The 27,532-nt window shown below is 53.8% G+C and overlaps 1 protein-coding gene across 1 annotated transcript in view; it reads right to left on the bottom strand.

The window, feature by feature from the left end:
* LOC144487027 (uncharacterized) overlaps window positions 1-25,091 on the bottom strand; it is a gene marked incomplete at its 5' end in the record, with an annotated part of 44,541 nt that extends 19,450 nt beyond the window's left edge. Inside the window, 4 exons of the mRNA XM_078205071.1 lie at window positions 976-1,113; window positions 13,211-13,360; window positions 14,407-14,517; window positions 24,942-25,091. Coding sequence (XP_078061197.1) covers window positions 976-1,113; window positions 13,211-13,360; window positions 14,407-14,517; window positions 24,942-25,091 — 549 coding nt within the window. The remainder of the gene's footprint in view (window positions 1-975; window positions 1,114-13,210; window positions 13,361-14,406; window positions 14,518-24,941) is intronic.
* Window positions 25,092-27,532: the final 2,441 nt, after the last annotated feature.

Genomic DNA, 27,532 nt, shown 5'->3' with positions numbered 1-27,532 from the left:
GATTAGATTCCAGTCTGTAACTCACTCCCGGGTATCTGTTATTCTATATATAAACCACCCTGAACCCCTCGATTAGATTCCAGTCTGTAACTCACTCCCGGGTATCTGTTATTCTATATATAAACCACCCTGAACCCCTCGATTAGATTCCAGTCTGTAACTCACTCCCGGGTATCTGTTATTCTATATATAAACCACCCCGAAACCCGCGATTAGATTCCAGTCTGTAACTCACTCCCGGGTTTGCCTTATTCTATATATAAACCACCCCGAACCCCTCGATCAGATTCCAGTCTGTAACTCACTCCCGGGTATCTGTTATTCTATATATAAACCACCCCGAACCCCTCGATTAGATTCCAGTCTCTAACTCACTCCCGGGTATCTGTTATTCTATATATAAACCCCCCGAACCCCTCGATTAGATTCCAGTCTGTAACTCACTCCCGGGTATCTGTTATTCTATATATAAACCACCCCGAACCCCTCGATTAGATTCCAGTCTCTAACTCACTCCCGGGTATCTGTTATTCTATATATAAACCACCCCGAACCCCTCGATTAGATTCCAGTCTGTAACTCACTCCCGGGTATCTGTTATTCTATATATAAACCACCCTGAACCCCTCGATTAGATTCCAGTCTGTAACTCACTCCCGGGTATCTGTTATTCTATATATAAACCACCCCGAACCCCTCGATTAGATTCCAGTCTGTAACTCACTCCCGGGTATCTGTTATTCTATATATAAACCATCCCGAACCCCTCGATTAGATTCCAGTCTGTAACTCACTCCCGGGTTTGCCTTATTCTATATATAAACCACCCCGAATCCCTCGATTAGATTCCAGTCTGTAACTCACTCCCGGGTTTGCCTTATTCTATATATAAACCACCCCGAACCCCTCGATTAGATTCCAGTCTGTAACTCACTCCCGGGTTTGCCTTATTCGAGATATAAAACAGTTTCGCACCCTATCCACTTCATCTGTGCTGCTCTCGACAACATCGTACTGGCAATATTGGTTTGCGATTATTTCCAGCTTTTGCCGTTCATCGCGGATCAGCATCTGTGAGTCAATCCTTCGGATAAAGTTTTCCACAATGTACAGCTGAAAAAAAGGAATTCAGTGAGGGTCAGTGTGTGTGGGACCCGTACCCCAGTGAGAGTCAGTGTGTGTGGGACCCGTACCCCAGTGAGAGTCAGTGTGTGTGGGACCCGCACCCCAGTGAGAGTCAGTGTGTGAGGGACCCGTACCCCAGTGAGAGTCAGTGTGTGTGGGACCCGTACCCCAGTGAGAGTCAGTGTGTGTGGGACCCGTACCCCAGTGAGAGTCAGTGTGTGTGGAACCCGTACCCCAGTGAGAGTCAGTGTGTGTGGGACCCGTACCCCAGTGAGAGTCAGTGTGTGTGGGACCCGTACCCCAGTGAGAGTCAGTGTGTGTGGAACCCGTACCCCAGTGAGAGTCAGTGTGTGCGGGACCCATACCCCAGTGAGAGTCAGTGTGTGTGGGACCCGTACCCCAGTGAGAGTCAGTGTGTGTGGAACCCGTACCCCAGTGAGAGTCAGTGTGTGTGGAACCCGTACCCCAGTGAGAGTCAGTGTGTGTGGGACCCGTACCCCAGTGAGAGTCAGTGTGTGTGGAACCCGTACCCCAGTGAGAGTCAGTGTGTGTGGAACCTGTACCCCAGTGAGAGTCAGTGTGTGTGGGACCCGTACCCCAGTGAGAGTCAGTGTGTGTGGAACCCGTACCCCAGTGAGAGTCAGTGTGAGTCAGTGTGTGTGGAACCCGTACCCCAGTGAGAGTCAGTGTGTGTGGGACCCGTACCCCAGTGAGTGTCAGTGTGTGTGGAACCCGTACCCCAGTGAGAGTCAGTGTGTGTGGAACCCGTACCCCAGTGAGAGTCAGTGTGTGTGGGACCCATACCCCAGTGAGAGTCAGTGTGTGTGGGACCCATACCCCAGTGAGAGTCAGTGTGTGTGGAACCCGTACCCCAGTGAGAGTCAGTGTGTGTGGAACCCGTACCCCAGTGAGAGTCAGTGTGTGTGGGACCCGTACCCCAGTGAGAGTCAGTGTGTGTGGGACCCGTACCCCAGTGAGAGTCAGTGTGTGTGGGACCCGTACCCCAGTGAGAGTCAGTGTGTGTGGGACCCGTACCCCAGTGAGAGTCAGTGTGTGTGGGACCCGTACCCCAGTGAGTGTCAGTGTGTGTGGAACCCGTACCCCAGTGAGAGTCAGTGTGTGTGGAACCCGTACCCCAGTGAGAGTCAGTGTGTGTGGGATCCATACCCCAGTGAGAGTCAGTGTGTGTGGGACCCATACCCCAGTGAGAGTCAGTGTGTGTGGGACCCGTACCCCAGTGAGAGTCAGTGTGTGTGGGACCCGTACCCCAGTGAGAGTCAGTGTGTGTGGGACCCGTACCCCAGTGAGAGTCAGTGTGTGTGGAACCCGTACCCCAGTGAGAGTCAGTGTGTGTGGGACCCGTACCCCAGTGAGAGTCAGTGTGTGTGGGACCCGTACCCCAGTGAGAGTCAGTGTGTGTGGAACCCGTACCCCAGTGAGAGTCAGTGTGTGTGGGACCCGTACCCCAGTGAGAGTCAGTGTGTGTGAGACCCGTACCCCAGTGAGAGTCAGTGTGTGTGGAGCCCGTACCCCAGTGAGAGTCAGTGTGTGTGGGACCTGTACCCCAGTGAGAGTCAGTGTGTGTGAAACCCGTACCCCAGTGAGAGTCAGTGTGTGTGGAACCCGTACCCCAGTGAGAGTCAGTGTGTGTGGGACCCGTACCCCAGTGAGAGTCAGTGTGTGTGGGACCCGTACCCCAGTGAGAGTCAGTGTGTGTGAAACCCGTACCCTAGTGAGAGTCAGGGTGTGTGGGACCCGTACCCCAGTGAGAGTCAGTGTATGTGGGGAACCCGTACCCCAGTGAGAGTCAGTGTGTGTGGGACCTGTACCCCAGTGAGAGTCAGTGTGTGTGAAACCTGTACCCCAGTGAGAGTCAGGGTGTGTGGGACCCGTACCCCAGTGAGAGTCAGTGTGTGTGGGGAACCCGTACCCCAGTGAGAGTCAGTGTGTGTGGGACCCGTACCCCAGTGAGAGTCAGTGTGTGTGGGACCCGTACCCCAGTGAGAGTCAGTGTGTGTGGGACCCGTACCCCAGTGAGAGTCAGTGTGTGTGGGACCTGTACCCCAGTGAGAGTCAGTGTGTGTGGAACCCGTACCCCAGTGAGAGTCAGTGTGTGTGGGACCCGTACCCCAGTGAGAGTCAGTGTGTGTGGAACCCGTACCCCAGTGAGAGTCAGTGTGTGCGGAACCCGTACCCCAGTGAGAGTCAGTGTGTGTGGAACCCGTACCCCAGTGAGAGTCAGTGTGTGTGGAACCCGTACCCCAGTGAGAGTCAGTGTGTGTGGGACCCGTACCCCAGTGAGAGTCAGTGTGTGTGGAACCCGTACCCCAGTGAGAGTCAGTGTGTGTGGAACCTGTACCCCAGTGAGAGTCAGTGTGTGTGGGACCCGTACCCCAGTGAGAGTCAGTGTGTGTGGAACCCGTACCCCAGTGAGAGTCAGTGTGAGTCAGTGTGTGTGGAACCCGTACCCCAGTGAGAGTCAGTGTGTGTGGGACCCGTACCCCAGTGAGTGTCAGTGTGTGTGGAACCCGTACCCCAGTGAGAGTCAGTGTGTGTGGAACCCGTACCCCAGTGAGAGTCAGTGTGTGTGGGACCCATACCCCAGTGAGAGTCAGTGTGTGTGGGACCCATACCCCAGTGAGAGTCAGTGTGTGTGGAACCCGTACCCCAGTGAGAGTCAGTGTGTGTGGAACCCGTACCCCAGTGAGAGTCAGTGTGTGTGGGACCCGTACCCCAGTGAGAGTCAGTGTGTGTGGGACCCGTACCCCAGTGAGAGTCAGTGTGTGTGGGACCCGTACCCCAGTGAGAGTCAGTGTGTGTGGGACCCGTACCCCAGTGAGAGTCAGTGTGTGTGGGACCCGTACCCCAGTGAGTGTCAGTGTGTGTGGAACCCGTACCCCAGTGAGAGTCAGTGTGTGTGGAACCCGTACCCCAGTGAGAGTCAGTGTGTGTGGGATCCATACCCCAGTGAGAGTCAGTGTGTGTGGGACCCATACCCCAGTGAGAGTCAGTGTGTGTGGGACCCGTACCCCAGTGAGAGTCAGTGTGTGTGGGACCCGTACCCCAGTGAGAGTCAGTGTGTGTGGGACCCGTACCCCAGTGAGAGTCAGTGTGTGTGGAACCCGTACCCCAGTGAGAGTCAGTGTGTGTGGGACCCGTACCCCAGTGAGAGTCAGTGTGTGTGGGACCCGTACCCCAGTGAGAGTCAGTGTGTGTGGAACCCGTACCCCAGTGAGAGTCAGTGTGTGTGGGACCCGTACCCCAGTGAGAGTCAGTGTGTGTGAGACCCGTACCCCAGTGAGAGTCAGTGTGTGTGGAGCCCGTACCCCAGTGAGAGTCAGTGTGTGTGGGACCTGTACCCCAGTGAGAGTCAGTGTGTGTGAAACCCGTACCCCAGTGAGAGTCAGTGTGTGTGGAACCCGTACCCCAGTGAGAGTCAGTGTGTGTGGGACCCGTACCCCAGTGAGAGTCAGTGTGTGTGGGACCCGTATCCCAGTGACAGTCAGTGTGTGTGGGACCTGTACCCCAGTGAGAGTCAGTGTGTGTGGGACCTGTACCCCAGTGAGAGTCAGTGTGTGTGGGACCTGTACCCCAGTGAGAGTCAGTGTGTGTGGGGAACCCGTACCCCTGTGAGAGTCAGTGTGTGTGGAACCCGTACCCCAGTGAGAGTCAGTGTGTGTGGGACCCGTACCCCAGTGAGAGTCAGTGTGTGTGGGACCCGTACCCCAGTGACAGTCAGTGTGTGTGGGACCCGTACCCCAGTGAGAGTCAGTGTGTGTGGGACCCGTACCCCAGTGACAGTCAGTGTGTGTGAAACCTGTACCCCAGGGAGAGTCAGGGTGTGTGGGACCCGTACCCCAGTGAGAGTCAGTGTGTGTGGGGAACCCGTACCCCAGTGAGAGTCAGTGTGTGTGGGACCCGTACCCCAGTGAGAGTCAGTGTGTGTGGGACCCGTACCCCAGTGAGAGTCAGTGTGTGTGGGACCCGTACCCCAGTGAGAGTCAGTGTGTGTGGGACCTGTACCCCAGTGAGAGTCAGTGTGTGTGGAACCCGTACCCCAGTGAGAGTCAGTGTGTGTGGGACCCGTACCCCAGTGAGAGTCAGTGTGTGTGGAACCCGTACCCCAGAGAGAGTCAGTGTGTGTGGAACCCGTACCCCAGTGAGAGTCAGTGTGTGTGGGACCCGTACCCCAGTGAGAGTCAGTGTGTGCGGAACCCGTACCCCAGTGAGAGTCAGTTTGTGTGGAACCCGTACCCCAGTGAGAGTCAGTGTGTGTGGAACCCGTACCCCAGTGAGAGTCAGTGTCTGTGGGACCTGTACCCCAGTGAGAGTCAGTGTGTGTGTGGGACCCGTACCCCAGTCAGAGTCAGTGTGTGTGGGACCCGTACCCCAGTGAGAGTCAGTGTGTGTGGAACCCGTACCCCAGTGAGAGTCAGTGTGTGTGGGACCCTTACCCCAGTGAGAGTCAGTGTGTGTGGAACCCGTACCCCAGTGAGAGTCAGTGTGTGTGGAACCCGTACCCCAGTGAGAGTCAGTGTGTGTGGGACCCGTACCCCAGTGAGAGTCAGTTTGTGTGGAACCCGTACCCCAGTGAGAGTCAGTGTGTGTGGAACCTATACCCCAGTGAGAGTCAGTGTGTGTGGAACCTGTACCCCAGTGAGAGTCAGTGTGTGTGGGACCCGTACCCCAGTGAGAGTCAGTGTGTGTGGAACCCGTACCCCAGTGAGAGTCAGTGTCTGTGGGACCTGTACCCCAGTGAGAGTCAGTGTGTGTGTGGGACCCGTACCCCAGTCAGAGTCAGTGTGTGTGGGACCCGTACCCCAGTGAGAGTCAGTGTGTGTGGAACCCGTACCCCAGTGAGAGTCAGTGTGTGTGGGACCCTTACCCCAGTGAGAGTCAGTGTGTGTGGAACCCGTACCCCAGTGAGAGTCAGTGTGTGTGGAACCCGTACCCCAGTGAGAGTCAGTGTATGTGGGACCCGTACCCCAGTGAGAGTCAGTTTGTGTGGAACCCGTACCCCAGTGAGAGTCAGTGTGTGTGGAACCTATACCCCAGTGAGAGTCAGTGTGTGTGGAACCTGTACCCCAGTGAGAGTCAGTGTGTGTGGGACCCGTACCCCAGTGAGAGTCAGTGTGTGTGGGACCCGTACCCCAGTGAGAGTCAGTGTGTGTGGGACCCGTACCCCAGTGAGAGTCAGTGTGTGTGGAACCCGTACCCCAGTGAGAGTCAGTGTCTGTGGGACCTGTACCCTAGTGAGAGTCAGTGTGTGTGTGGGACCCGTACCCCAGTGAGAGTCAGTGTGTGTGGAACCCGTACCCCAGTGAGAGTCAGTGTGTGTGGGACCCGTACCCCAGTGAGAGTCAGTGTGTGTGGGATCCGTACCCCAGTGAGAGTCAGTGTGTGTGGGACCCGTACCCCAGTGAGAGTCAGTGTGTGTGGGACCCATACCCCAGTGAGAGTCAGTGTGTGTGGGACCCGTACCCCAGTGAGAGTCAGTGTGTGTGGAACCCGTACACCAGTGAGAGTCAGTGTGTGTGGAACCCGTACCCCAGTGAGAGTCAGTGTCTGTGGGACCTGTACCCCAGTGAGAGTCAGTGTGTGTGTGGGACCCGTACCCCAGTCAGAGTCAGTGTGTGTGGGACCCGTACCCCAGTGAGAGTCAGTGTGTGTGGAACCCGTACCCCAGTGAGAGTCAGTGTGTGTGGGACCCGTACCCCAGTGAGAGTCAGTGTGTGTGGAACCCGTACCCCAGTGAGAGTCAGTGTGTGTGGAACCCGGACCCCAGTGAGAGTCAGTGTGTGTGGGACCCCCTGACCCGCCTTCCTGCCACATGCCAGTTGACGTCAGTGCCGTACTGCTGTGTACCCCCTGTCAATCCTGTGACCAGCATTAAGTTCCAGCATAGTCCAATGCCAAGTGTACAAAACAGAACCCAGCATCGCGCTCTAAAACTTTATGCTGTGACCTTTCCCCTCAGTCTGGGGATTTTTTGGATTTTTTAAATAGTTTCCTGGTTCCTCCCCGTGTAAACAACCCCCGCCACCCTTTCCCACTGGGCCACTTGTCACTTGTTCTGCAAGTTCGCTTTCACTTCACGCTGACCTTTGTTCTGTTGTTAACACATTCCGTTATCTCAGTTTTGTCCCTCCATCAGCTCCTTCTTTCACCCTGAATGCTAACATTCACACTTGCTTCCTCCTGTGCCAAGAGACCGTTGTCGAATATATTTAGGAAGATGCGGATTAATCCGGGATAGTCAGCACGGATCCGTGAAGGGCAAGTCGTGCCTCACAAATTTGATAGAATTTTTTGAGGAGGTAACTAAGTGTGTTGATGAAGGTGGGGCAGTTGGTGTCATATGTTTTTCCGGTTGGAGGAAGGTAACTAGTGGCGTGCCGCAGGGATTGGTACTCGGGCCGCAACTGTTTACCATTTATATAGATGATCTGGAGGAGGGGACGGAGTGTAGGGTAACGAAGTTTGCAGACGACACAAAGATAAGTGGAAAAGTGAATCGTGTGGAGGACGGAGAAGATCTGCAGAGAGATTTGGACAGGCTGAGTGAGTGGGCGAGGATATGGCAGATGGAGTATAACGTTGATAAATGCGAGGTTATACACTTTGGAGGAAATGATAACAAATGGGATTACTATCTCAATGGAAACAAATTAAAACATGCTACCGTGCAAAGGGACCTGGGGGTCCTTGTGCATGAGACGCAAAAGCCCAGTCTGCAGGTACAACAGGTGATCAAGAAGGCAAATGGGATGTTGGCCTATATTGCGAGGGGGATAGAATATAAAAGCAGGGATGTCTTGATGCACCTGTACAGGGCATTGGTGAGGCCGCAGCTGGAATACTGTGTGCAGTATTGGTCCCCTTATATGAGGAAGGATATATTGGCCTTGGAGGGAGTGCAGAGAAGGTTCACCAGGTTGATACCGGAGATGAGGGGTTTGGATTATGAGGAGAGGCTGAGGAGATTGGGTTTGTACTCGTTGGAGTTTAGAAGGATGAGGGGGGATCTTCTGGAGACTTATAAGATAATGCGGGGGCTGGATAGGGTGGAGGCGGAGAGATTCTTTCCACTTAGTAAGGAAGTTAAAACTAGAGGACACAGCCTAAAAATAAAGGGGGGTTGGTTTAAGACAGAGTTGAGGAGGAACTTCTTCTTCCAGAGGGTGGTGAATCTCTGGAATTCTCTGCCCACTGAAGTGGTGGAGGCTACCTCGTTGAATATGTTTAAATCACGGATAGATGGATTCCTGATCGGTAAGGGAATTAAGGGTTATGGGGATCAGGCGGGTAAGTGGTACTGATCCACGTCAGATCAGCCATGATCTTATTGAATGGCGGGGCAGGCTCGAGGGGCTAGATGGCCTACTCCTGCTCCTATTTCTTATGTTCTTATGTTCTTATATACATGGATTTTAGTCAGGCGTTTGATAAGGTCCCCCATGGTCGGCTTATGATGAAAGTGAGGAGGTGTGGGATAGAGGGAAAGTTGGCCGATTGGATAGGTAACTGGCTATCTGATCGAAGACAGAGGGTGGTGGTGGATGGAAAATTTTCGGACTGGAGGCAGGTTGCTAGCGGAGTGCCGCAGGGATCAGTGCTTGGTCCTCTGCTCTTTGTGATTTTTATTAATGACTGAGAGGAGGGTGGATCAGTAAATTTGCTGATGACACCAAGATTGGTGGAGTAGTGGATGAGGTGGAGGGGTGTTGTAGGCTGCAAAGAGACATAGATAGGATGCAAAGCTGGGCTGAAAAATGGCAAATGGAGTTTAACCCTGATAAATGAGAGGTGATTCATTTTGGTAGGACTAATTTAAATGGGGATTACAGGGTCAAAGATAGGGTTCTGAAGACTGTGGAGGAACAGAGAGATCTTGGGGTCCATATCCACAGATCTCTAAAGGTTGCCACTCAAGTGGATAGAGCTGTGAAGAAGGCCTATTGTGTGTTAGCTTTTATTAACAGGGGGGTTGGAGTTTAAGAGCCGTGGGGTTATGCTGCAACTGTACAGGACCTTGGTGAGACCACATTTGGAATATTGCGTGCAGTTCTGGTCACCTCACTATAAGAAGGATGTGGAAGCGCTGGAAAGAGTGCAGAGGAGATTTACCAGGATGCTGCCTGGTTTGGAGGGTAGGTTTTATGAGGAAAGGTTGAGGGAGCTCGGGCTGTTCTCTCTGGAGCGGAGGAGGCTGAGGGGAGACTTAATAGAGGTTTATAAAATGATGAAGGGGATAGATCGAGTGAACGTTCAAAGACTATTTCCTCGGGTGGATGGGGCTATTACAAGGGGGCATAACTATAGGGTTCGTGGTGGGAGATACAGGAAGGATATCAGAGGTAGGTTCTTTACGCAGAGAGCGGTTGGGGTGTGGAATGGACTGCCTGCAGTGATAGTGGAGTCAGACACTTTAGGAACATTTAAGCGGTTATTGGATAGGCACATGGAGCACACCAGGATGATAGGGAGTGGGATAGCTTGATCTTGGTTTCAGATAAAGCTCGGCACAACATCGTGGGCCGAAGGGCCTGTTCTGTGCTGTACTGTTCTATGTTCTATATCCTGAGGTGCGACCTTCAGGTTTCTAGGTGTCCAGATCATGACCGACCTGTCCTGGTCCCTCCACGCTGGCACCATCATTTAGAATAATGTGGAGTTGCCGGCGTTAGACTGGGGTGGGCATAGTAAGTAATCTCACAACACCAGGTTGAAGTCCAACAGGTTTATTTGGTAGCACAAGCTTTCGGAGTGCCGCTCCTTCATCAGGTGAGTGCCCAAAGGAGCGGCACTCCGAAAGCTCGTGCTCCCAAATAAACCTGTTGGACTTTAATCTGGTGTTGTGAGACTTCTTGCCATACTTAAGAAAGCCCCACCAACGCCTCTACTTTCTCAGAAGACTAAGGAAATTTGGCATGTCCGCTACGACTCTCACCAACTTTTACAGATGCACCATAGAAAGCACCCTTTCTGGTTGTATCACAGCTTGGTCTGGGGCTCCTGCTCTGCCCAAGACCGCAAGGAACTACAAAAGGTCGTGAATGTAGCCCAATCCCATCACGCAAACCAGCCTCCCATCCATTGACTCTGTCTACACTTCCCGCTGCCTCGGGGAAAAGCAGCCGGCATAATTAAGGACCCCACGCACCCCGGACATTCTCTCTTCCATCGGGGAAAAAGATACAAAAGTCTGAGGTCACGTACCGACCGACTCAAGAACAGCTTCTTCCCTGCTGCCGTCAGACTTTTGAATGGACCTACCTCGCATTAAGTTGATCTTTCTCTACACCCTAGCTGTGACTGTAACACTGCATTCTGCACCCTCTCCTTTCCTTCTCTGTGAACGGTATGCTTTGTCTGTATAGCACGCAAGAAACAATACTTTTCACTGTCTACATGTGACAATAATAAATCAAATCAGATCTTTCAAGGACCCTTCCGTTCCCCCAATTCATCACTTCTCTCCCTCTCTTAAGCTCTGAGGAAGTCACGGACACTCAAACTATTAATTCTTTTCCCTCTCCACAGAAGGTGCCAGACCCGCTATGTTTCGTCTGTTTTTAAATCAGATTTCCAGTATTTTGCTTCTATTTGAGTGTACAGGTATCTCCCTGAGAGAGAGAGAGAGGACTGAGAGACACCAGTCAGTGTACAGATATCTCCCTGAGAGAGAGAGAGAGGACTGAGAGACACCAGTCAGTGTACAGATATCTCCCTGAGAGAGAGAGAGGACTGAGAGACACCAGTCAGTGTACAGATATCTCCCTGAGAGAGAGAGGACTGAGAGACACCAGTCAGTGTACAGATATCTCCCTGAGAGAGAGAGAGAGGACTGAGAGACACCAGTCAGTGTATAGATATCTCCCAGAGAGAGAGAGAGAGAGGACTGAGAGACACCAGTCAGTGTATGGATATCTCCCTGAGAGAGAGAGAGGGGACTGAGAGACACCAGTCAGTGTACAGATATCTCCCTGAGAGAGAGAGAGGGGACTGAGAGACACCAGCCAGTGAACAGATATCTCCCTGAGAGAGAGAGAGGGGACTGAGAGACACCAGCCAGTGAACAGATATCTCCCTGAGAGAGAGAGAGGGGGGACTGAGAGACACCAGTCAGTGTACAGATATCTCCCTGAGAGAGAGAGAGAGGACTGAGAGACACCAGTCAGTGTACAGATATCTCCCTGAGAGAGAGAGAGAGGACTGAGAGACACCAGTCAGTGTACAGATATCTCCCTGAGAGAGAGAGAGGACTGAGAGACACCAGTCAGTGTACAGATATCTCCCTGAGAGAGAGAGAGGGGACTGAGAGACACCAGTCAGTGTACAGATATCTCCCTGAGAGAGAGAGAGGGGACTGAGAGACACCAGCCAGTGAACAGATATCTCCCTGAGAGAGAGAGAGGGGGGACTGAGCGACACCAGTCAGTGTACAGATATCTCCCTGAGAGAGAGAGAGGGGTCTGAGAGAGACCAGTCAGTGTACAGATATCTCCCTGAGAGAGAGAGGGGGGACAGAGAGACACCAGTCAGTGTACAGATATCTCTCTGAGAGAGAGAGAGAGGGGACTGAGAGACACCAGTCAGTGTTTAGGTATCTCCATGAGAGAGAGAGAGACGGGACTGAGAGACACCAGTCAGTGTACAGATATCTCCCTGAGAGAGAGAGGGGACTGAGAGACACCAGTCAGTGTACAGATATCTCCCTGAGAGAGAGAGGGGACTGAGAGACACCAGTCAGTGTACAGATATCTCCCCGAGAGAGAGAGAGGGGACTGAGAGAAACCAGTGATTCTTCAGATATCTCCCTGAGAGAGAGAGAGGACTGAGAGACACCAGTCAGTGTACAGATATCTCCCTGAGAGAGAGAGAGGACTGAGAGACACCAGTCAGTGTACAGATATCTCCCTGAGAGAAAGCGAGAGGACTGAGAGACACCAGTCAGTGTACAGATATCTCCCTGAGAGAGAGGGGGGACTGAGAGACACCAGTCAGTGTACAGATATCTCCCTGAGAGAGAGGGGGGACTGAGAGACACCAGTCAGTGCACAGATATCTCCCTGAGAGAGAGGGGGGAACAGAGAGACACCAGTCAGTGTACAGATATCTCTCTGAGAGAGAGAGAGAGGGGACTGAGAGACACCAGTCAGTGTTTAGGTATCTCCATGAGAGAGAGAGAGAGAGACGGGACTGAGAGACACCAGTCAGTGTACAGATATCTCCCCGAGAGAGAGAGAGAGAGAGGGGACTGAGAGAAACCAGTGATTCTTCAGATATCTCCCTGAGAGAAAGCGAGAGGACTGAGAGACACCAGTCAGTGTACAGATATCTCTCTGAGAGAGAGAGAGACGGGACTGAGAGACACCAGTCAGTGTACAGATATCTCCCTGAGAGAGAGAGGGGACTGAGAGACACCAGTCAGTGTACAGATATCTCCCTGAGAGAGAGGGGGGACTGAGAGACACCAGTCAGTGTACAGATATCTCCCTGAGTGAGAGAGAGAGGACTGAGAGACACCAGTCAGTGTACAGATATCTCCCTGAGTGAGAGAGAGAGGACTGAGAGACACCAGTCAGTGTACAGATATCTCCCTGAGTGAGAGAGAGAGGACTGAGAGACACCAGTCAGTGTACAGATATCTCCCTGAGGGAGAGAGAGGACTGAGAGACACCAGTCAGTGTACAGATATCTCCCTGAGAGAGAGAGAGAGGACTGAGAGACACCAGTCAGTGTACAGATATCTCCCTGAGAGAGAGAGAGAGGACTGAGAGACACCAGTCAGTGTACAGATATCTCCCTGAGTGAGAGAGAGAGGACTGAGAGACACCAGTCAGTGTACAGATATCTCCCTGAGTGAGAGAGAGAGGACTGAGAGACACCAGTCAGTGTACAGATATCTCCCTGAGAGAGAGGGGACTGAGAGACACCAGTCAGTGGACAGATATCTCCCTGAGAGAGAGAGGGGGGACTGAGAGACACCAGTCAGTGTACAGGTATCTCCCTGAGGGAGAGAGAGAGAGATTGGGGACAGGTCGGGATACTTGGGAAGGATAGTTTGATGGCTGTTCCTTACCGCACTGGTGATTGTCTCCCTGGCGACGGCACCCTCTGTTTTTTTGTGAATGGCTTTGAGGAGTAGTGGATATTTGGTGAGCCGTTGGTGAGGTTTGACCAGCATGTCATTCAACCTCATCCTGTTGCTCTGTTTGTGTGTCTCTGCCCACTGTACAAAAGAGAGAATGCGTTAATCCCAACTCCAGTGGGTCCGAGGAGCTCCCGTATCGCTGTGGTCAGCGCAAAGCCTGAATTCACAGGCCCGAATGGCCCCAATCTCCTTCCAGGGATTAGTGAGCCGAAATCTACAGGCCCGATTGGCCCCAATCCCCTCCCATGCGTCAGTAAGCCTAAATCTACAGGCCCGATTGGCCCCAATCCCCGCCCATGGGTTATTGAGCCTGAATTGACAGGCCCAAATGGCCCCAATCCCCTCCCAGGGGTCAGTGAACCTAAATCTGCAGGTCCAATTGGCCCCAATCCCCTCCCAGGGGTCAGTAAGCCTAAATCTCCAGGCCTTATTGACCCTTGGGAGGGGATTGGGGCCAATAAGCCTAAATCCACAGGACCAAGAGGTCCTGATTCCCACCCAGGGGTCAATACACCTAAATCTGCAGGCCCGATTGGCCCCAGCCCCCTCCCAGGGGTCAATGAGCCTAAGTCCACAGGACCAAGAGGTCCTGATTCCCGCCCAGGGGTCAATAAGCCTAAATCTACAGGCCCAAGTGGCCCCAATCCCCTCCCAGGGTCAGTGAGCATAACTCTACAGGCCCGATTAGCCCCAATCCCCTTCCAGGGATCAGCGAGCCTGAATCTACAGGCCCAAGAGGACTTGATCCCCTCTCAGGGTCAATGAGCCTAAATTCACAGGCCCAAGTGGCTGCAGTCCCCTTGCTGAGGTCAATAAGCCTGAATCCACAGGCCCAAGAGGCCTTGATCCCCTCTCAGGATCAATGAGCCTAAATCCACAGGCCAAACAGGACCTCATCTCCTCCTGAGGGTCTGTGAGCCTAAATCCACAGGCCCAAGTGGCTCCAATCCCTGCTCTGAGGTCAATAAGCCTAAAAGCAAAGGCCACAAGGCTCCTGTCCCTCCTCCTTGCTCAGTGGCTGCTTGCAGAGTTACAGGGAGCGGGGGAGGGGAAGCGATTATCCTGGTTCGCCATGGGCCTAGTTAAATTGGCTGCCTCTGTTGGCCATGCTGGTGGGTACTTACCTTGACGTACATGGCGAACAGTTTGTTGTTCTGCTGGGTGATGTGGGTATACTGCAGACAGTGTGCCTCCGAGAGGCAGTAATGGACGTAGGCGTGGAACCGCTCTGGGAACTGTGGATGGGCGGGGGGTCGAGGAGAGAGAGAAGGTTCAGACATTGTTAGCATGTTCCTGTCCCTTCCCTCACTGACCCCTCACCCTGTCTGTTCCTCGACTCATCCATCTGCCTCTGCCAAACCATGACACCGCACACGACCCCTGTACCTGTCTCTCTCCCCTCTGACTGTCGGCCCCAATCCCCTACCAGGGTCAGTGAGCCTAAATCCACAGGCCCAAGTGGTCACAATCCCTTCCCTGGGGTCAACGAGTCTCAATCTACAGACACGATTGGCCCCAATCCCCTCCTAGGATCAATGAGCCTAAGTCCACAGGCCCGATTGGCTCCAATCCCCTGCCAGGGTTAGTGAGCCTAAATCCACAGGCCCGATTGGCCCCAATCCCCTCCTAGGGTCAGTGAGCCTAAATCCACAGGCCCGATTGGCCCCAATCCCCTCCCAGGGTCAGTGAGCCTCAATCTACATGCCCGATTGTCTCCAATCCCCTCCCAGGGTCAGTGAGCCTAAATCCACAGGCCCGATTGGCTCCAATCCCCTCCCAGGGTCAGTGAGCCTAAATCCACAGGCCCGATTGGCTCCAATCCCCTCCCAGGGTCAGTGAGCCTCAATCTACATGCCCGATTGTCTCCAATCCCCTCCCAGGGTCAGTGAGCCTAAATCCACAGGCCCGATTGGCCTCAATCCCCTCCCAGGAGTCAATGAGCCTAAGTCCACAGGCCCGATTGTCTCCAATCCCCTCCCAGGGTCAGTGAGCCTAAATCCACAGGCCCGATTGGCCTTAATCTCCTCCCAGGAGTCAATGAGCCTAAGTCCACAGGCCCGATTGTCTCCAATCCCCTCCCAGGGTCAGTGAGCCTAAATCCACAGGCCCGATTGGCCTCAATCCCCTCCCAGAGTCAATGAGCCTCAATCTACACGCCCGATTTTCTCCAATCCCCTCCCAGGGTCAGTGAACCTAAATCTACAGGCCCGAAAGGCCCCAAACACCTCCTTGGTCAATGAGCCTAAATCAACAGGCCCAAGTGGCCCCATTGCCCTCCCGAGGTAAATGAACCTAAATTCACAGGCCCAAGTGACTAAAATCGCCTCCCCGGGGTCAATGAGCCTACATGCACAGGCCGGAATCCTCCATCCTTCACTCCTCTACTCTGTGGGGAGGGGGAGGGGTAGGTGGGGGGCTCAGAAAGCCAGAGGTGAGGAGGCAGAGGTTTGTAGGGGGCTGGAGGAGGTTACAGAGATAGGGAGGGGTGTAGGGGGCTGGAGGAGGTTACAGAGATAGGGAGGGGGTGTAGGGGGCTGGAGGAGGTTGCAGAGATAGGGAGGGGGTGTAGGGGGCTGGAGGAGGTTACAGAGATAGGGAGGGGTGTAGGGGGCTGGAGGAGGTTACAGAGATAGGGAGGGGGTGTAGGGGGCTGGAGGAGGTTACAGAGATAGGGAGGGGGTGTAGGGGCTGGAGGAGGTTACAGAGAAAGGGAGGGGTGTAGGGGCTGGAGGAGGTTACAGAGATAGGGAGGGTTGTAGGGGCTGGAGGAGGTTACAGAGATAGGGAGGGGTGTAGGTGCTGGAGGAAGTTGCAGAGATAGGGAGGGGTGTAGGGGCTGGAGGAGGTTACAGAGATAGGGAGGGTTGTAGGGGCTGGAGGAGGTTACAGAGATAGGGAGGGGTGTAGGGCTGGAGGAGGTTACAGAGATAGGGAGGAGTGTAGGGGCTGGAGGAGATTACAGAGATAGGGAGGGATGTAGGGGCTGGAGGAGCTTACAGAGATAGGGAGGGGTGTAAGGGCGGGAGGAGGTAACAGAGATAGGGAGTGGGTGTAGGGGCTGGAGGGGGTTACAGAGATAGGGAGGGGGTTACAGAGACAGGGAGAGGGTGTAGGGGCTGGAGGAGGTTACAGAGATAGGGAGGGGGTGTAGGGTCTGGAGGAGGTTACAGAGATAGGGAGGGGTGTAGGGGCTGGAGGAGGTTACAGAGATAGGGAGGGGTGTAGGGGCTGGAGGAGGTTACAGAGATAGGGAGGGGTGTAGGGGCTGGAGGAGGTTACAGAGATAGGGAGGGGTGTAGGGGGCTGGAGGAGGTTACAGAGATAGGGAGGGGTGTAGGGGGCTGGAGGAGGTTACAGAGATGGGAGGGGGTGTAGAGGCTGGAGGAGGTTACAGAGATAGGGAGGGGGTGTAGGGGGCTGGGGGAGGTTACAGAGATAGGGAGGGGGTGTAGGGGCTGGAGGAGGTTACAGAGATAGGGAGGGGGTGTAGAGGCTGGAGGAGGTTACAGAGATAGGGAGGGGTGTAGGGGGCTGGGGGAGGTTACAGAGATAGGGAGGGGGTGTAGGGGGCTGGAGGAGGTTACAGAGATAGGGAGGGGTGTAGGGGGCTGTAGGAGGTTACAGAGATAGGGACGGGTGTAGGGGCTGGAGGAGGTTACAGAGATAGGGAGGGGTGTAGGGGGCTGGAGGAGGTTACAGGGATAGGGAGGGGTGTAGGGGCTGGAGGAGGTTACAGAGATAGGGAGGGGTGTAGGGGGCTGGAGGGGGTCACAGAGATAGGGAGGGGTTTAGGGGCTGGAGGAGGTTACAGAGATAGGGAGGGGGTGTAGGGGGCTGGAGGAGGTTACAGAGATAGGGAAGGGGTGTGGGGGCTGGAGGGGGTTACAGAGACAGGGAGGGGTGTAGGGGGCTGGAGGAGGTTACAGAGATAGGGAGGGGGTGTAGGGGCTGGAGGAGTTCACAGAGATAGGGAGGGGATGTAGGGGGCTGGGGGAGGTTACAGAGATAGGGAGGGGTGTAGGGGGCTGGAGGAGGTTACAGAGATAGGGAGGGGGTGTAGGGGGTTGGAGGAGGTTACAGAGATAGGGAGGGGTGTAGGGGGCTGGAGGAGGTTACAGAGATAGGGAGGGGTGTAGGGGCTGGAGGGGGTTACAGAGATAGGGAGGGGGTGTAGAGGCTGGAGGAGGTTACAGAGATAGTGAGGGGGTGTAGGGGGCTGGAGGAGGTTACAGAGATAGTGAGGGGGTGTAGGGGGCTGGAGGAGGTTACAGAGATAGGGAGGGGTGTAGGGGCTGGAGGGGGTTACAGAGATAGGGAGGGGGTGTAGAGGCTGGAGGAGGTTACAGAGATAGTGAGGGGGTGTAGGGGGCTGGGGGAGGTTACAGAGATAGGGAGGGGTGTAGGGGCTGGAGGAGGTTACAGAGATAGGGAGGGGGTGTAGGGGGCTGGAGGAGGTTACAGAGATAGGGAGGGGGTGTAGGGGGCTGGAGGAGGTTACAGAGATAGGGAGGGGTGTAGGGGCCGGAAGAGTTTGCAGAGATAGGGAGAGGGTGTAGGGGCTGGAGGGGGTTACAGAGATAGGGAGGGGTGTAGGGGCTGGAGGAGGTTACAGAGATAGGGAGGGGGTGTAGGGGCTGGAGGAGGTTACAGAGATAGGGAGGGGGTGTAGGGGCTGGAGGGGGTTACAGAGATAGGGAGGGTGTGTAGGGGCTGGAGGAGGTTACAGAGATAGGGAGGGGTGTAGGGGGCTGGAGGAGGTTACAGAGATAGGGAGGGGTGTAGGGGCTGGAGGAGGTTACAGAGATAGGGAGGGTGTGTAGGGGGCTGGAGGAGGTTACAGAGATAGGGAGGGGGTGTAGGGACTGGAGGAGGTTACAGAGATAGGGAGGGGGTGTAGGGGCTGGAGGAGGTTACAGAGATAGGGAGGGGGTGTAGGGACTGGAGGAGGTTACAGAGATAGGGAGGGGTGTAGGGGCTGGAGGAGGTTACAGAGATAGGGAGGGGTGTAGGGGGCTGGAGGAGGTTACAGAGATAGGGAGGGGTGTAGGGGCTGGAGGAGGTTACAGAGATAGGGAGGGGGTGTAGGGGGCTGGAGGAGGTTACAGAGATAGGGAGGGGTGTAGGGGCTGGAGGAGGTTACAGAGATAGGGAGGGTGTGTAGGGGGCTGGAGGAGGTTACAGAGATAGGGAGGGGTGTAGGGGCTGGAGGAGGTTACAGAGATAGGGAGGGGGTGTAGGGGGCTGGAGGAGGTTACAGAGATAGGGAGGGGTGTAGGGGGCTGGGGGAGGTTACAGAGATAGGGAGGGGGTGTAGGGGGCTGGAGGAGGTTACAGAGATAGGGAGAGGGTGTAGGGGGCTGGAGGAGGTTACAGAGATAGGGAGGGGTGTAGGGGCTGGAGGAGGTTACAGAGATAGGGAGGGGGTGTAGGGGGCTGGAGGAGGTTACAGAGATAGGGAGGGATGTAGGGGCTGGAGGAGGTTACAGAGATAGGGAGGGTGTGTAGGGGGCTGGAGGACGTTACAGAGATAGGGAGGGGGTGTAGGGACTGGAGGAGGTTACAGAGATAGGGAGGGGGTGTAGGGGCTGGAGGAGGTTACAGAGATAGGGAGGGGGTGTAGGGACTGGAGGAGGTTACAGAGATAGGGAGGGGTGTAGGGGCTGGAGGAGGTTACAGAGATAGGGAGGGGTGTAGGGGGCTGGAGGAGGTTACAGAGATAGGGAGGGGTGTAGGGGCTGGAGGAGGTTACAGAGATAGGGAGGGGGTGTAGGGGGCTGGAGGAGGTTACAGAGATAGGGAGGGGTGTAGGGGCTGGAGGAGGTTACAGAGATAGGGAGGGTGTGTAGGGGGCTGGAGGAGGTTACAGAGATAGGGAGGGGTGTAGGGGCTGGAGGAGGTTACAGAGATAGGGAGGGGGTGTAGGGGGCTGGAGGAGGTTACAGAGATAGGGAGGGGTGTAGGGGGCTGGGGGAGGTTACAGAGATAGGGAGGGGGTGTAGGGGGCTGGAGGAGGTTACAGAGATAGGGAGAGGGTGTAGGGGGCTGGAGGAGGTTACAGAGATAGGGAGGGGTGTAGGGGCTGGAGGAGGTTACAGAGATAGGGAGGGGTGTAGGGGGCTGGAGGAGGTTACAGGGATAGGGAGGGGTGTAGGGGCTGGAGGAGGTTACAGAGATAGGGAGGGGTGTAGGGGGCTGGAGGGGGTCACAGAGATAGGGGGGGGTTTAGGGGCTGGAGGAGGTTACAGAGATAGGGAGGGGGTGTAGGGGGCTGGAGGAGGTTACAGAGATAGGGAAGGGGTGTGGGGGCTGGAGGGGGTTACAGAGATAGGGAGGGGTGTAGGGGGCTGCAGGAGGTTACAGAGATAGGGAGGTGTGTGGGGGCTGGAGGAGGTTACAGAGATAGGGAGGGGTGTAGGGGGCTGGAGGAGGTTACAGAGATAGGGAGGGGTGTAGGGGCTGGAGGAGGTTACAGAGATAGGGAGGGGGTGTAGGGGCTGGAGGAGTTCACAGAGATAGGGAGGGGATGTAGGGGCTGGAGGAGGTTACAGAGATAGGGAGGGGGTGTAGGGGGTTGGAGGAGGTTACAGAGATAGGGAGGGGGTGTAGGGGGCTGGAGGAGGTTACAGAGATAGGGAGGGGGTGTAGGGGGTTGGAGGAGTTTACAGAGATAGGGAGGGGGTGTAGGGGGCTGGGGGAGGTTACAGAGATAGGGAGGGGTGTAGGGGCTGGAGGAGGTTACAGAGATAGGGAGGGGCTGTAGGGGGCTAGAGGAGGTTACAGAGATAGGGAGGGGGTGTAGGGGGCTGGAGGAGGTTACAGAGATAGGGAGGGGGTGTTGGGGCTGGAGGAGGTTACAGAGATAGGGAGGGGTGTAGGGGGCTGGAGGAGGTTACAGAGATAGGGAGGGGTGTAGGGGCCGGAAGAGTTTGCAGAGATAGGGAGAGGGTGTATGGGGTTGGAGGGGGTTACAGAGATAGGGAGGGGTGTAGGGGCTGGAGGGGGTTACAGAGATAGGGAGGGGTGTCGGGATTGGAGGGGGTTACAGAGATAGGGAATGGTTTTGGGGCTGGAGGAGGTTACAGAGATAGGGAGGGGGTGTAGGGGCTGGAGGAGGTTACAGAGATAGGGAGGGGTGTAGGGGCTGGAGGAGGTTACAGAGATAGGGAGGGGTGTAGGGGCTGGAGGAGGTTACAGAGATAGGGAGGGGTGTAGGGGCTGGAGGAGGTTACAGAGATAGGGAAGTGTGTGGGGGCTGGAGGAGGTTACAGAGATAGGGAGGGGTGTAGGGGGCTGGAGGAGGTTACAGAGATAGGGAGGGGGTGTAGGGGGCTGGAGGAGGTTACAGAGATAGGGAGGGGTGTAGGGTGTTGGAGGAGGTTACAGAGATAGGGAGGGGTGTAGGGGGCTGGAGGAGGTTACAGAGATAGGGAGGGGGTGTAGGGGATGGAGGAGGTCACAGAGATAGGGAGGGGATGTAGAGGCTGGAGGAGGTTACAGAGATAGGGAGGGGTGTAGGGGCTGGAGGAGGTTACAGAGATAGGGAGGGCTGTATGGGCTTGGAGGGGGTTACAGAGATAGGGAGGGGTGTAGGGATTGGAAGGGGTTACAGAGATAGGGAGGGGTTTAGGGGCTGGAGGAGGTTACAGAGATAGGGAGGTGTGTGGGGGCTAGAGGAGGTTACAGAGATAGGGAAGTGTGTGGGGGCTGGAGGGGGTTACAGAGATAGGGAGGGGTGTAGGGGCTGGAGGAGGTTACAGAGATAGGGAGGGGTGTAGGGGCTGGAGGAGGTTACAGAGATAGGGAAGTGTGTGGGGGCTGGAGGAGGTTACAGAGATAGGGAGGGGTGTAGGGGCTGGAGGAGGTTACAGAGATAGGGAGGGGTGTAGGGGGCTGGAGGAGGTTACAGAGATAGGGAGGGGGTGTAGGGGCTGGAGGAGGTTACAGAGATAGGGAGGGGATGTAGAGGCTGGAGGAGGTTACAGAGATAGGGAGGGGTGTAGGGGCTGGAGGAGGTTACAGAGATAGGGAGGGGGTGTAGGGGGCTGGAGGAGGTTACAGAGATAGGGAGGGGGTGTGGGGGCCGGAAGAGATTGCAGAGATAGGGAGGGGTGAAGGGGCTGGTAAAGTTTACAGAGATAGGGAGGGGTGTAGGGGCTGGAGGAGGTTACAGAGATAGGGAGGGGTTTAGGGGCTGGAGGAGGTTACAAAGATAGGGAGGGTTGTAGGGGCTGGAGGAGGTTACAGAGATAGGGAGGGGTTTAGGGGCTGGAGGAGGTTACAGAGATAGGGAGGGGTTTAGGGGCTGGAGGAGGTTACAGAGATGGGGAGGGGGATAGGGGCTGGAGGAGGTTACAGAGATAGGGAGGGGGTGTAGGGGCTGGAGGAGGTCACGGAGATAGGGAGGGGATGTCGAGGCTGGAGGAGGTTACAGAGATAGGGAGGGGTGTAGGGCTGGAGGAGGTTACAGAGATAGGGAGGGGTGTAGGGGCTGGAGGAGGTTACAGAGATAGGGAGGGGTGTAGGGGTTGGAGGAGGTTACAGGGATGGGGAGGGGTGTAGGGGCTGGAGGAGGTTACAGAGATAGGGAGGGGGTGTCGATCGGGAGGCTGGAGGGATGGAGGAAGACTGCAATCCCCTGGGACCTGATACTTGCAAAGAACGGATAGAGAGATGGTGAAGCTAATCCCAATTGCCCGCATTTGGCCCATATCCCTCTGTATCTATCTTACGCATGTAACTATCTAAACGCTTTTTAAAGGACAAAATTGTACCCGCCTCTACTACTGCCTCTGGCAGCTTGTTCCAGACACTCACCACCCTCTGTGTGAAAAAAAATACCCCTCTGGACCCTTTTGTATCTCCCCCTCTCACCTTAAACCTCTACCCTCTGGTTTTAGACTCCCCGACCTTTGGGAAAAGATATTGACTATCTAGCTGATCTGTGCCCCTCATTATTTTATAGACCTCTATAAGATCACCCCTCAGCCTCCTACGCTCCAGAGAAAAAAGTCCCAGCCTATCCAGCCTCTCCTTGTAACTCAATCCATCTTTCTAGTTTAATAATATCCTTTCTATAATAGGGTGACCGGAACTGTACACAGTATTTCAAGTGCGGCCTTACCAATGTCTTGTACAACTTCAACAAGACGTCCCAACTCCTGTATTCAATGTTCTGACCGATGAAACCAAGCATGCCGAATGCCTTCTTCACCACTCTGTCCACCTGTGACTCCACTTTCAAGGAGCTATGAACCTGTATCCCTCGATCTCTTTGTTCTGTAACTCTCCCCAACGCCCGACCATTAACTGAGTAAGCCCTGCTCTGGTTCAATCTACCAAAATGCATCACCTCGCATTTATCTAAATTTAACTCCATCTGCCATTCGTCAGCCCACTGGTCCAATTGATCAAGATCCCATTGCAATCGGAGATAACTTTCTTCACTGTCCACTATGCCACCAATATTGGTGGCATCAGCAAAGTGTTGGCCATAAGACATAGGAGCGGAGTTAGGCCACTCGGCCCATCGAGTCTGCTCCGCCATTCAATCATGGCTGATATTTTTCTCATCCCCATTCTCCTGCCTTTTCCCCATAACCCCTGATCCCCTTATTAATCAAGAACCTATCTATCTCTGTCTTAAAGACACTCAATGACCCGGCCTCCACAGCCTTCTGCGGCAAAGAGTTCCACAGATTCACCACTCTCTGGCTGAAGAAATTCCTCCTCATCTCTGTTTTAAAGGTTCGTCCCTTTCGCCTGAGGTTGTTCCCTCTGGTTCTAGTTTTTCCTACCAGTGGAAACATCCTCTCCACGTCCACTCTATCCAGGCCTCGCAGTATCCTGTAAGTTTCAATAAGATCCCCCCTCATCCTTCTAAACTCCAGCGAGTACAGACCCAGAGTCCTCAACCGTTCCTCATACGACAAGCTCTTCATTCCAGGGATCATTCTTGTGAACCTCCTCTGGACCCTTTCCAAGGCCCAGCACATCCTTCCTTAGATACGGGGCCCAAAACTGCTCGCAATACTCCAAATGGGGTCTGACCAGAGCCTTATACATCCTCAGAAGTCCATCCCTACTCTTGTATTCTAGCCCTCTCGACATGAAGGCTAACATTGCATTTGCCTTCCTAACTGCCGACTGAACCTGCACGTTAACCTTAAGAGAATCTTGAACAAGGACTCCCAAGTCCCTTTGTGTTTCTGATTTCTTAAGCATTTTCCAATTTAGAAAATAATCTATGCCTCCATTCCTCCTTCCAAAGTGCATAACCTCACACTTTCCCACATTGTATTCCATCTGCCACTTCTTTGCCCACTCTCTGAACCTGTCCAAGTCCTTCTGCAGCCCACTGCTTCCTCAATACTAACTGTCCCTCTATATATACACTACCTGACACTATCGATAAGAAAGCCCCACCAACCACTCTACTTTCTCAGAAGACTAAGGAAATTTGGCATGTCAGCTACGACTCTCGCCAACTTTTACAGATGCACCATAGAAAGCATTCTTTCTGGTTGTATCACAGCTTGGTCTGGGGCTCCTGCTTTGCCCAAGACCGCAAGGAACTACAAAAGGTCATGAATGTAGCCCAATCCATCACGCAAACCAGCCTCCCATCCATTGACTCTGTCTACACTTCCCGCTGCCTCGGGGAAAAGCAGCCGGCATAATTAAGGACCCCACGCACCCCAGACATTCTCTCTTCCACCTTCTTCCATCGGGAAAAAGATACAAAAGTCTGAGGTCACGTACCGACCGACTCAAGAACAGCTTCTTCCCTGCTGGTGTCAGCCTTTTGAATGGACCTACCTCGCATTAAGTTGATCTTTCTCTACACCCTAGCTGTGACTGTAACACTACATTCCGCACCCTCTCCTTTCCTTCTCTATGAACAGTATGCTTTGTCTGTATAGCGCGCAAGAAACAATACTTTTCACTGTATGTTAATACATGTGACAATAATAAATCAAATCAAATATCTTTGTGAACCTCTTCTGGACCCTTTCCAAGGCCAGCACTTCCTTCCTTCGATACAGGGCCCAAAACTGCTCACAATACTCCAAATGGGGTCAGACCAGAGCCTTATACAGCCTCAGAAGTACATCCCTACTCTTGTATTCTAGCTCTCTCAACATGAATGCTAACATTGCATTTGCCTTCCTAACTGCCGACTGAACCTGCACGTTAACCTTAAGAGAATCTTGAACAAGGACTCCCAAGTCCCTTTGTGTTTCTGATTTCCTAAGCATTTAGAAAATAGTCTATGCCTCCATTCCTCCTTCCAAAGTGCATAACCTCACACTTTCCCACATTGTATTCCTTCTGCCACTTCTTTGCCCACTCTCCTAACCTGTCCAAGTCCTTCTGTAGCACCCCCCCAGCTTCCTCAATACTACCTGCCCCTCTACATATCTTTGTATCATCTGCAAACTGAGCAACAGAGTCTTCAGTTCCTTCCTCCAAATCGTTCATGTGTATTGTGAAAAGTTGTGGTCCCAGGATTCTCGCTGCTCAACCCCATCTTCTCGCCCACCGACACCCCCTCTCCACCCCCCGATCATTTACCATCGGCGAGTGAACCTCTCACCCCTCCCTCCTTCTCCCCCTTCCCCACCAGCCCCCTTGTCCCGTCACCGCTGAGGTGCACCCTCACCGTTTGGAGTCCCTGACATAAGCGCACGGGGTCCAGTGGGTTCCCGGACAGCCGGCTCTCCTCCAATACGGGCGACAGAACTTCCTCCCAGACCCGTCGATGGAGCCTGATTATTTCCTGGACGTTACTGAAGATCCGACGGGGTTCCACCTGCGGGGACGGAACGGGGAAATTTCACCAAAGAACACCAAGAAGATTACAGCACAAGGATCAGGCCCTTCGGCCCCTCCAAGCCTGCACCGACCGTGCTGCCCCCGACTGAACTAAAACCCTCCCGGGGACCATATTCCCATCCTATTCATGTATTTGTCAAGACGCCCCTTAAAACTCACGACCGAATCCGCTTCCACTTCCTCCCCCGGCAGCGAGTTCCAGGCACCCACCACCCTCTGTGTAAAAAAACTTGCCTCGTACATCTCCTTTAAACCTCGCACCTTAAACTTATGCCCCCGAGTAATTGACTCTTCCACCCTGGGGGAAAAAGCTTCTGACTCTCCACTCTGTCCATGCCCCTCATAATCTTGTAGATTTCAGAGTGGCACAGTGGGTTAGCACTGCTGCCTCACAGCGCCAGGGACCCGGGTTCGATTCCCGGCTTGGGTCACTGTCTGTGTGGAGTCTGCACGGACTCCCCGTGTCTGCTTGGGTTTCCTCCGGGTGCTCTGGTTTCCTCCCACAGTCCAAAGATGTGCAGGTTAGGTGGATTGGCCATGCTAAATTGCCCCTTAGTGCCCAAAGATGTGTAGGTTAGGTGGATTGGCCATGCTAAGTTGCCCCTTAGTGCCCAAAGATGTGTAGGTTAGGTGGATTGGCCATGCTAAGTTGCCCCTTAGTGCCCAAAGATGTGCAGGTTAGGTGGATTGGCCATGCTAAATTGCCCTTAGTGTCCAAAGACGTGCTGGTTAGGTGGATTGGCCATGCTAAATTGCCACTTAGTGTCCAAAGATGTGTGGGTTAGGTGGATGGGCCATGCTAAATTGTCCCTTAGTGTCCAAAGATGTGTAGGTTAGGTGGATTGGCCATGCTAAATTGCCCCTTAGTGTCCAAAGATGTGCAGGTTAGGTGGATTGGCCATGCTAAATTGCCCCTTAGTGTCCAAAGATGTGCGGGTTAGGTGGATTGGCCATGCTAAATTGTCCCTTAGTGTCCAAAGATGTGCAGATTAGGTGGATTGGCCATGCTAAATTGCCCCTTAGTGTCCAAAGATGTGCAGATTAGGTGGATTGGCCATGCTAAATTGCCCCTTAGTGTCCAAAGATGTGCGGGTTAGGTGGATTGGCCATGCTAAGTTGCCCCTTAGTGCCCAAAGATGTGCAGGTGAGGTGGATTGGCCATGCTAAATTTCCCCTTAGTGTCCAAAGATGTGTAGGTTAGGTGGATTGGCCATGCTAAATTGCCCCTTAGTGTCCAAAGATGTGTAGGTTAGGTGGATTGGCCATGCTAAATTGCCCCTTAGTGTCCAAAGATGTGTAGGTTAGGTGGATTGGCCATGCTAAATTGCCCCTTTTTGTCCAAAGATGTGTCGGTTAGGTGGATTGGCCATGATAAATTGTCTCTTAGTGTCCAAAGATGTGCAGGTTAAGTGGATTGGCCATGCTAAATTGTCCCTTAGTGTCCAAAGATGTGCAGGTTAGGGGGATTGGCCATGCTAAATTGCCCCTTAGTGCCCAAAGATGTGTAGGTTAGGTGGATTGGCCGTGCTAAATTGTCCCTTAGTGCCCAAAGATGTGTAGGTTAGGTGGATTGGCCGTGCTAAATTGCCCCTTAGTGCCCAAAGATGTGTGGGTTAGGTGGATTGGCCGTGCTAAATTGTCCCTTAGTGTCCAAAGATGTGTAGGTTAGGTGGATTGGCCGTGCTAAATTGTCCCTTAGTGCCCAAAGATGTGTAGGTTAGGTGGATTAGCCATGCTAAATTGTCCCTTAGTGTCCAAAGATGTGCAGGTTAGGTGGATTGGCCGTGCTAAATTGTCCCTTAGTGTCCAAAGATGTGCAGGTTAGGTGGATTAGCCATGCTAAATTGTCCCTTAGTGTCCAAAGATGTGCAGGTTAGGTGGATTGGCCGTGCTAAATTGTCCCTTAGTGTCCAAAGATGTACAGGTTAGATGGATTGGCCATGCTAAATTGTCCCTTAGTGTCCAAAGATGTGCAGGTTAGGTGGATTGGCCGTGCTAAATTGTCCCTTAGTGCCCAAAGATGTGTAGGTTAGGTGGATTGGCCGCGCTAAATTCTCCCTCAGTGTAACCCAAACAGGCGCCAGAGTGTGGCGACTGGGGGATTTTCACAGTAACTTCATTGCAGTGTTAATGTAAGCCTACTTGTGATACTAATATATAAACTTTAACTCTTCACTTTAACCTTTTTTCTATCAGGTCGCCCCTCAACCTCCGTCGTTCCAGTGAGAACAAACCAAGTTTCTCCAACCTCTCCTCAGAGCTAATGCCCTCCATACCAGGCAACATCCTGGTAAATCTTTTCTGTACCCTCTCCAAAGCCTCCACATCCTTCTGGTAGTGTGGCGACCAGAATTGAACACTATATTCCAAGTGCGGCCTAACTAAGGTTCTATAAAGCTGCAACATGACTTGCCAATT

The sequence above is a fragment of the Mustelus asterias genome, unplaced genomic scaffold (assembly GCF_964213995.1).
Source record: "Mustelus asterias unplaced genomic scaffold, sMusAst1.hap1.1 HAP1_SCAFFOLD_555, whole genome shotgun sequence".
Lineage (NCBI taxonomy): Eukaryota > Metazoa > Chordata > Chondrichthyes > Carcharhiniformes > Triakidae > Mustelus > Mustelus asterias.
The sequence above is the reverse complement of the archived record's forward strand: the minus strand, read 5'-3'. Positions and strand labels throughout refer to the sequence as shown.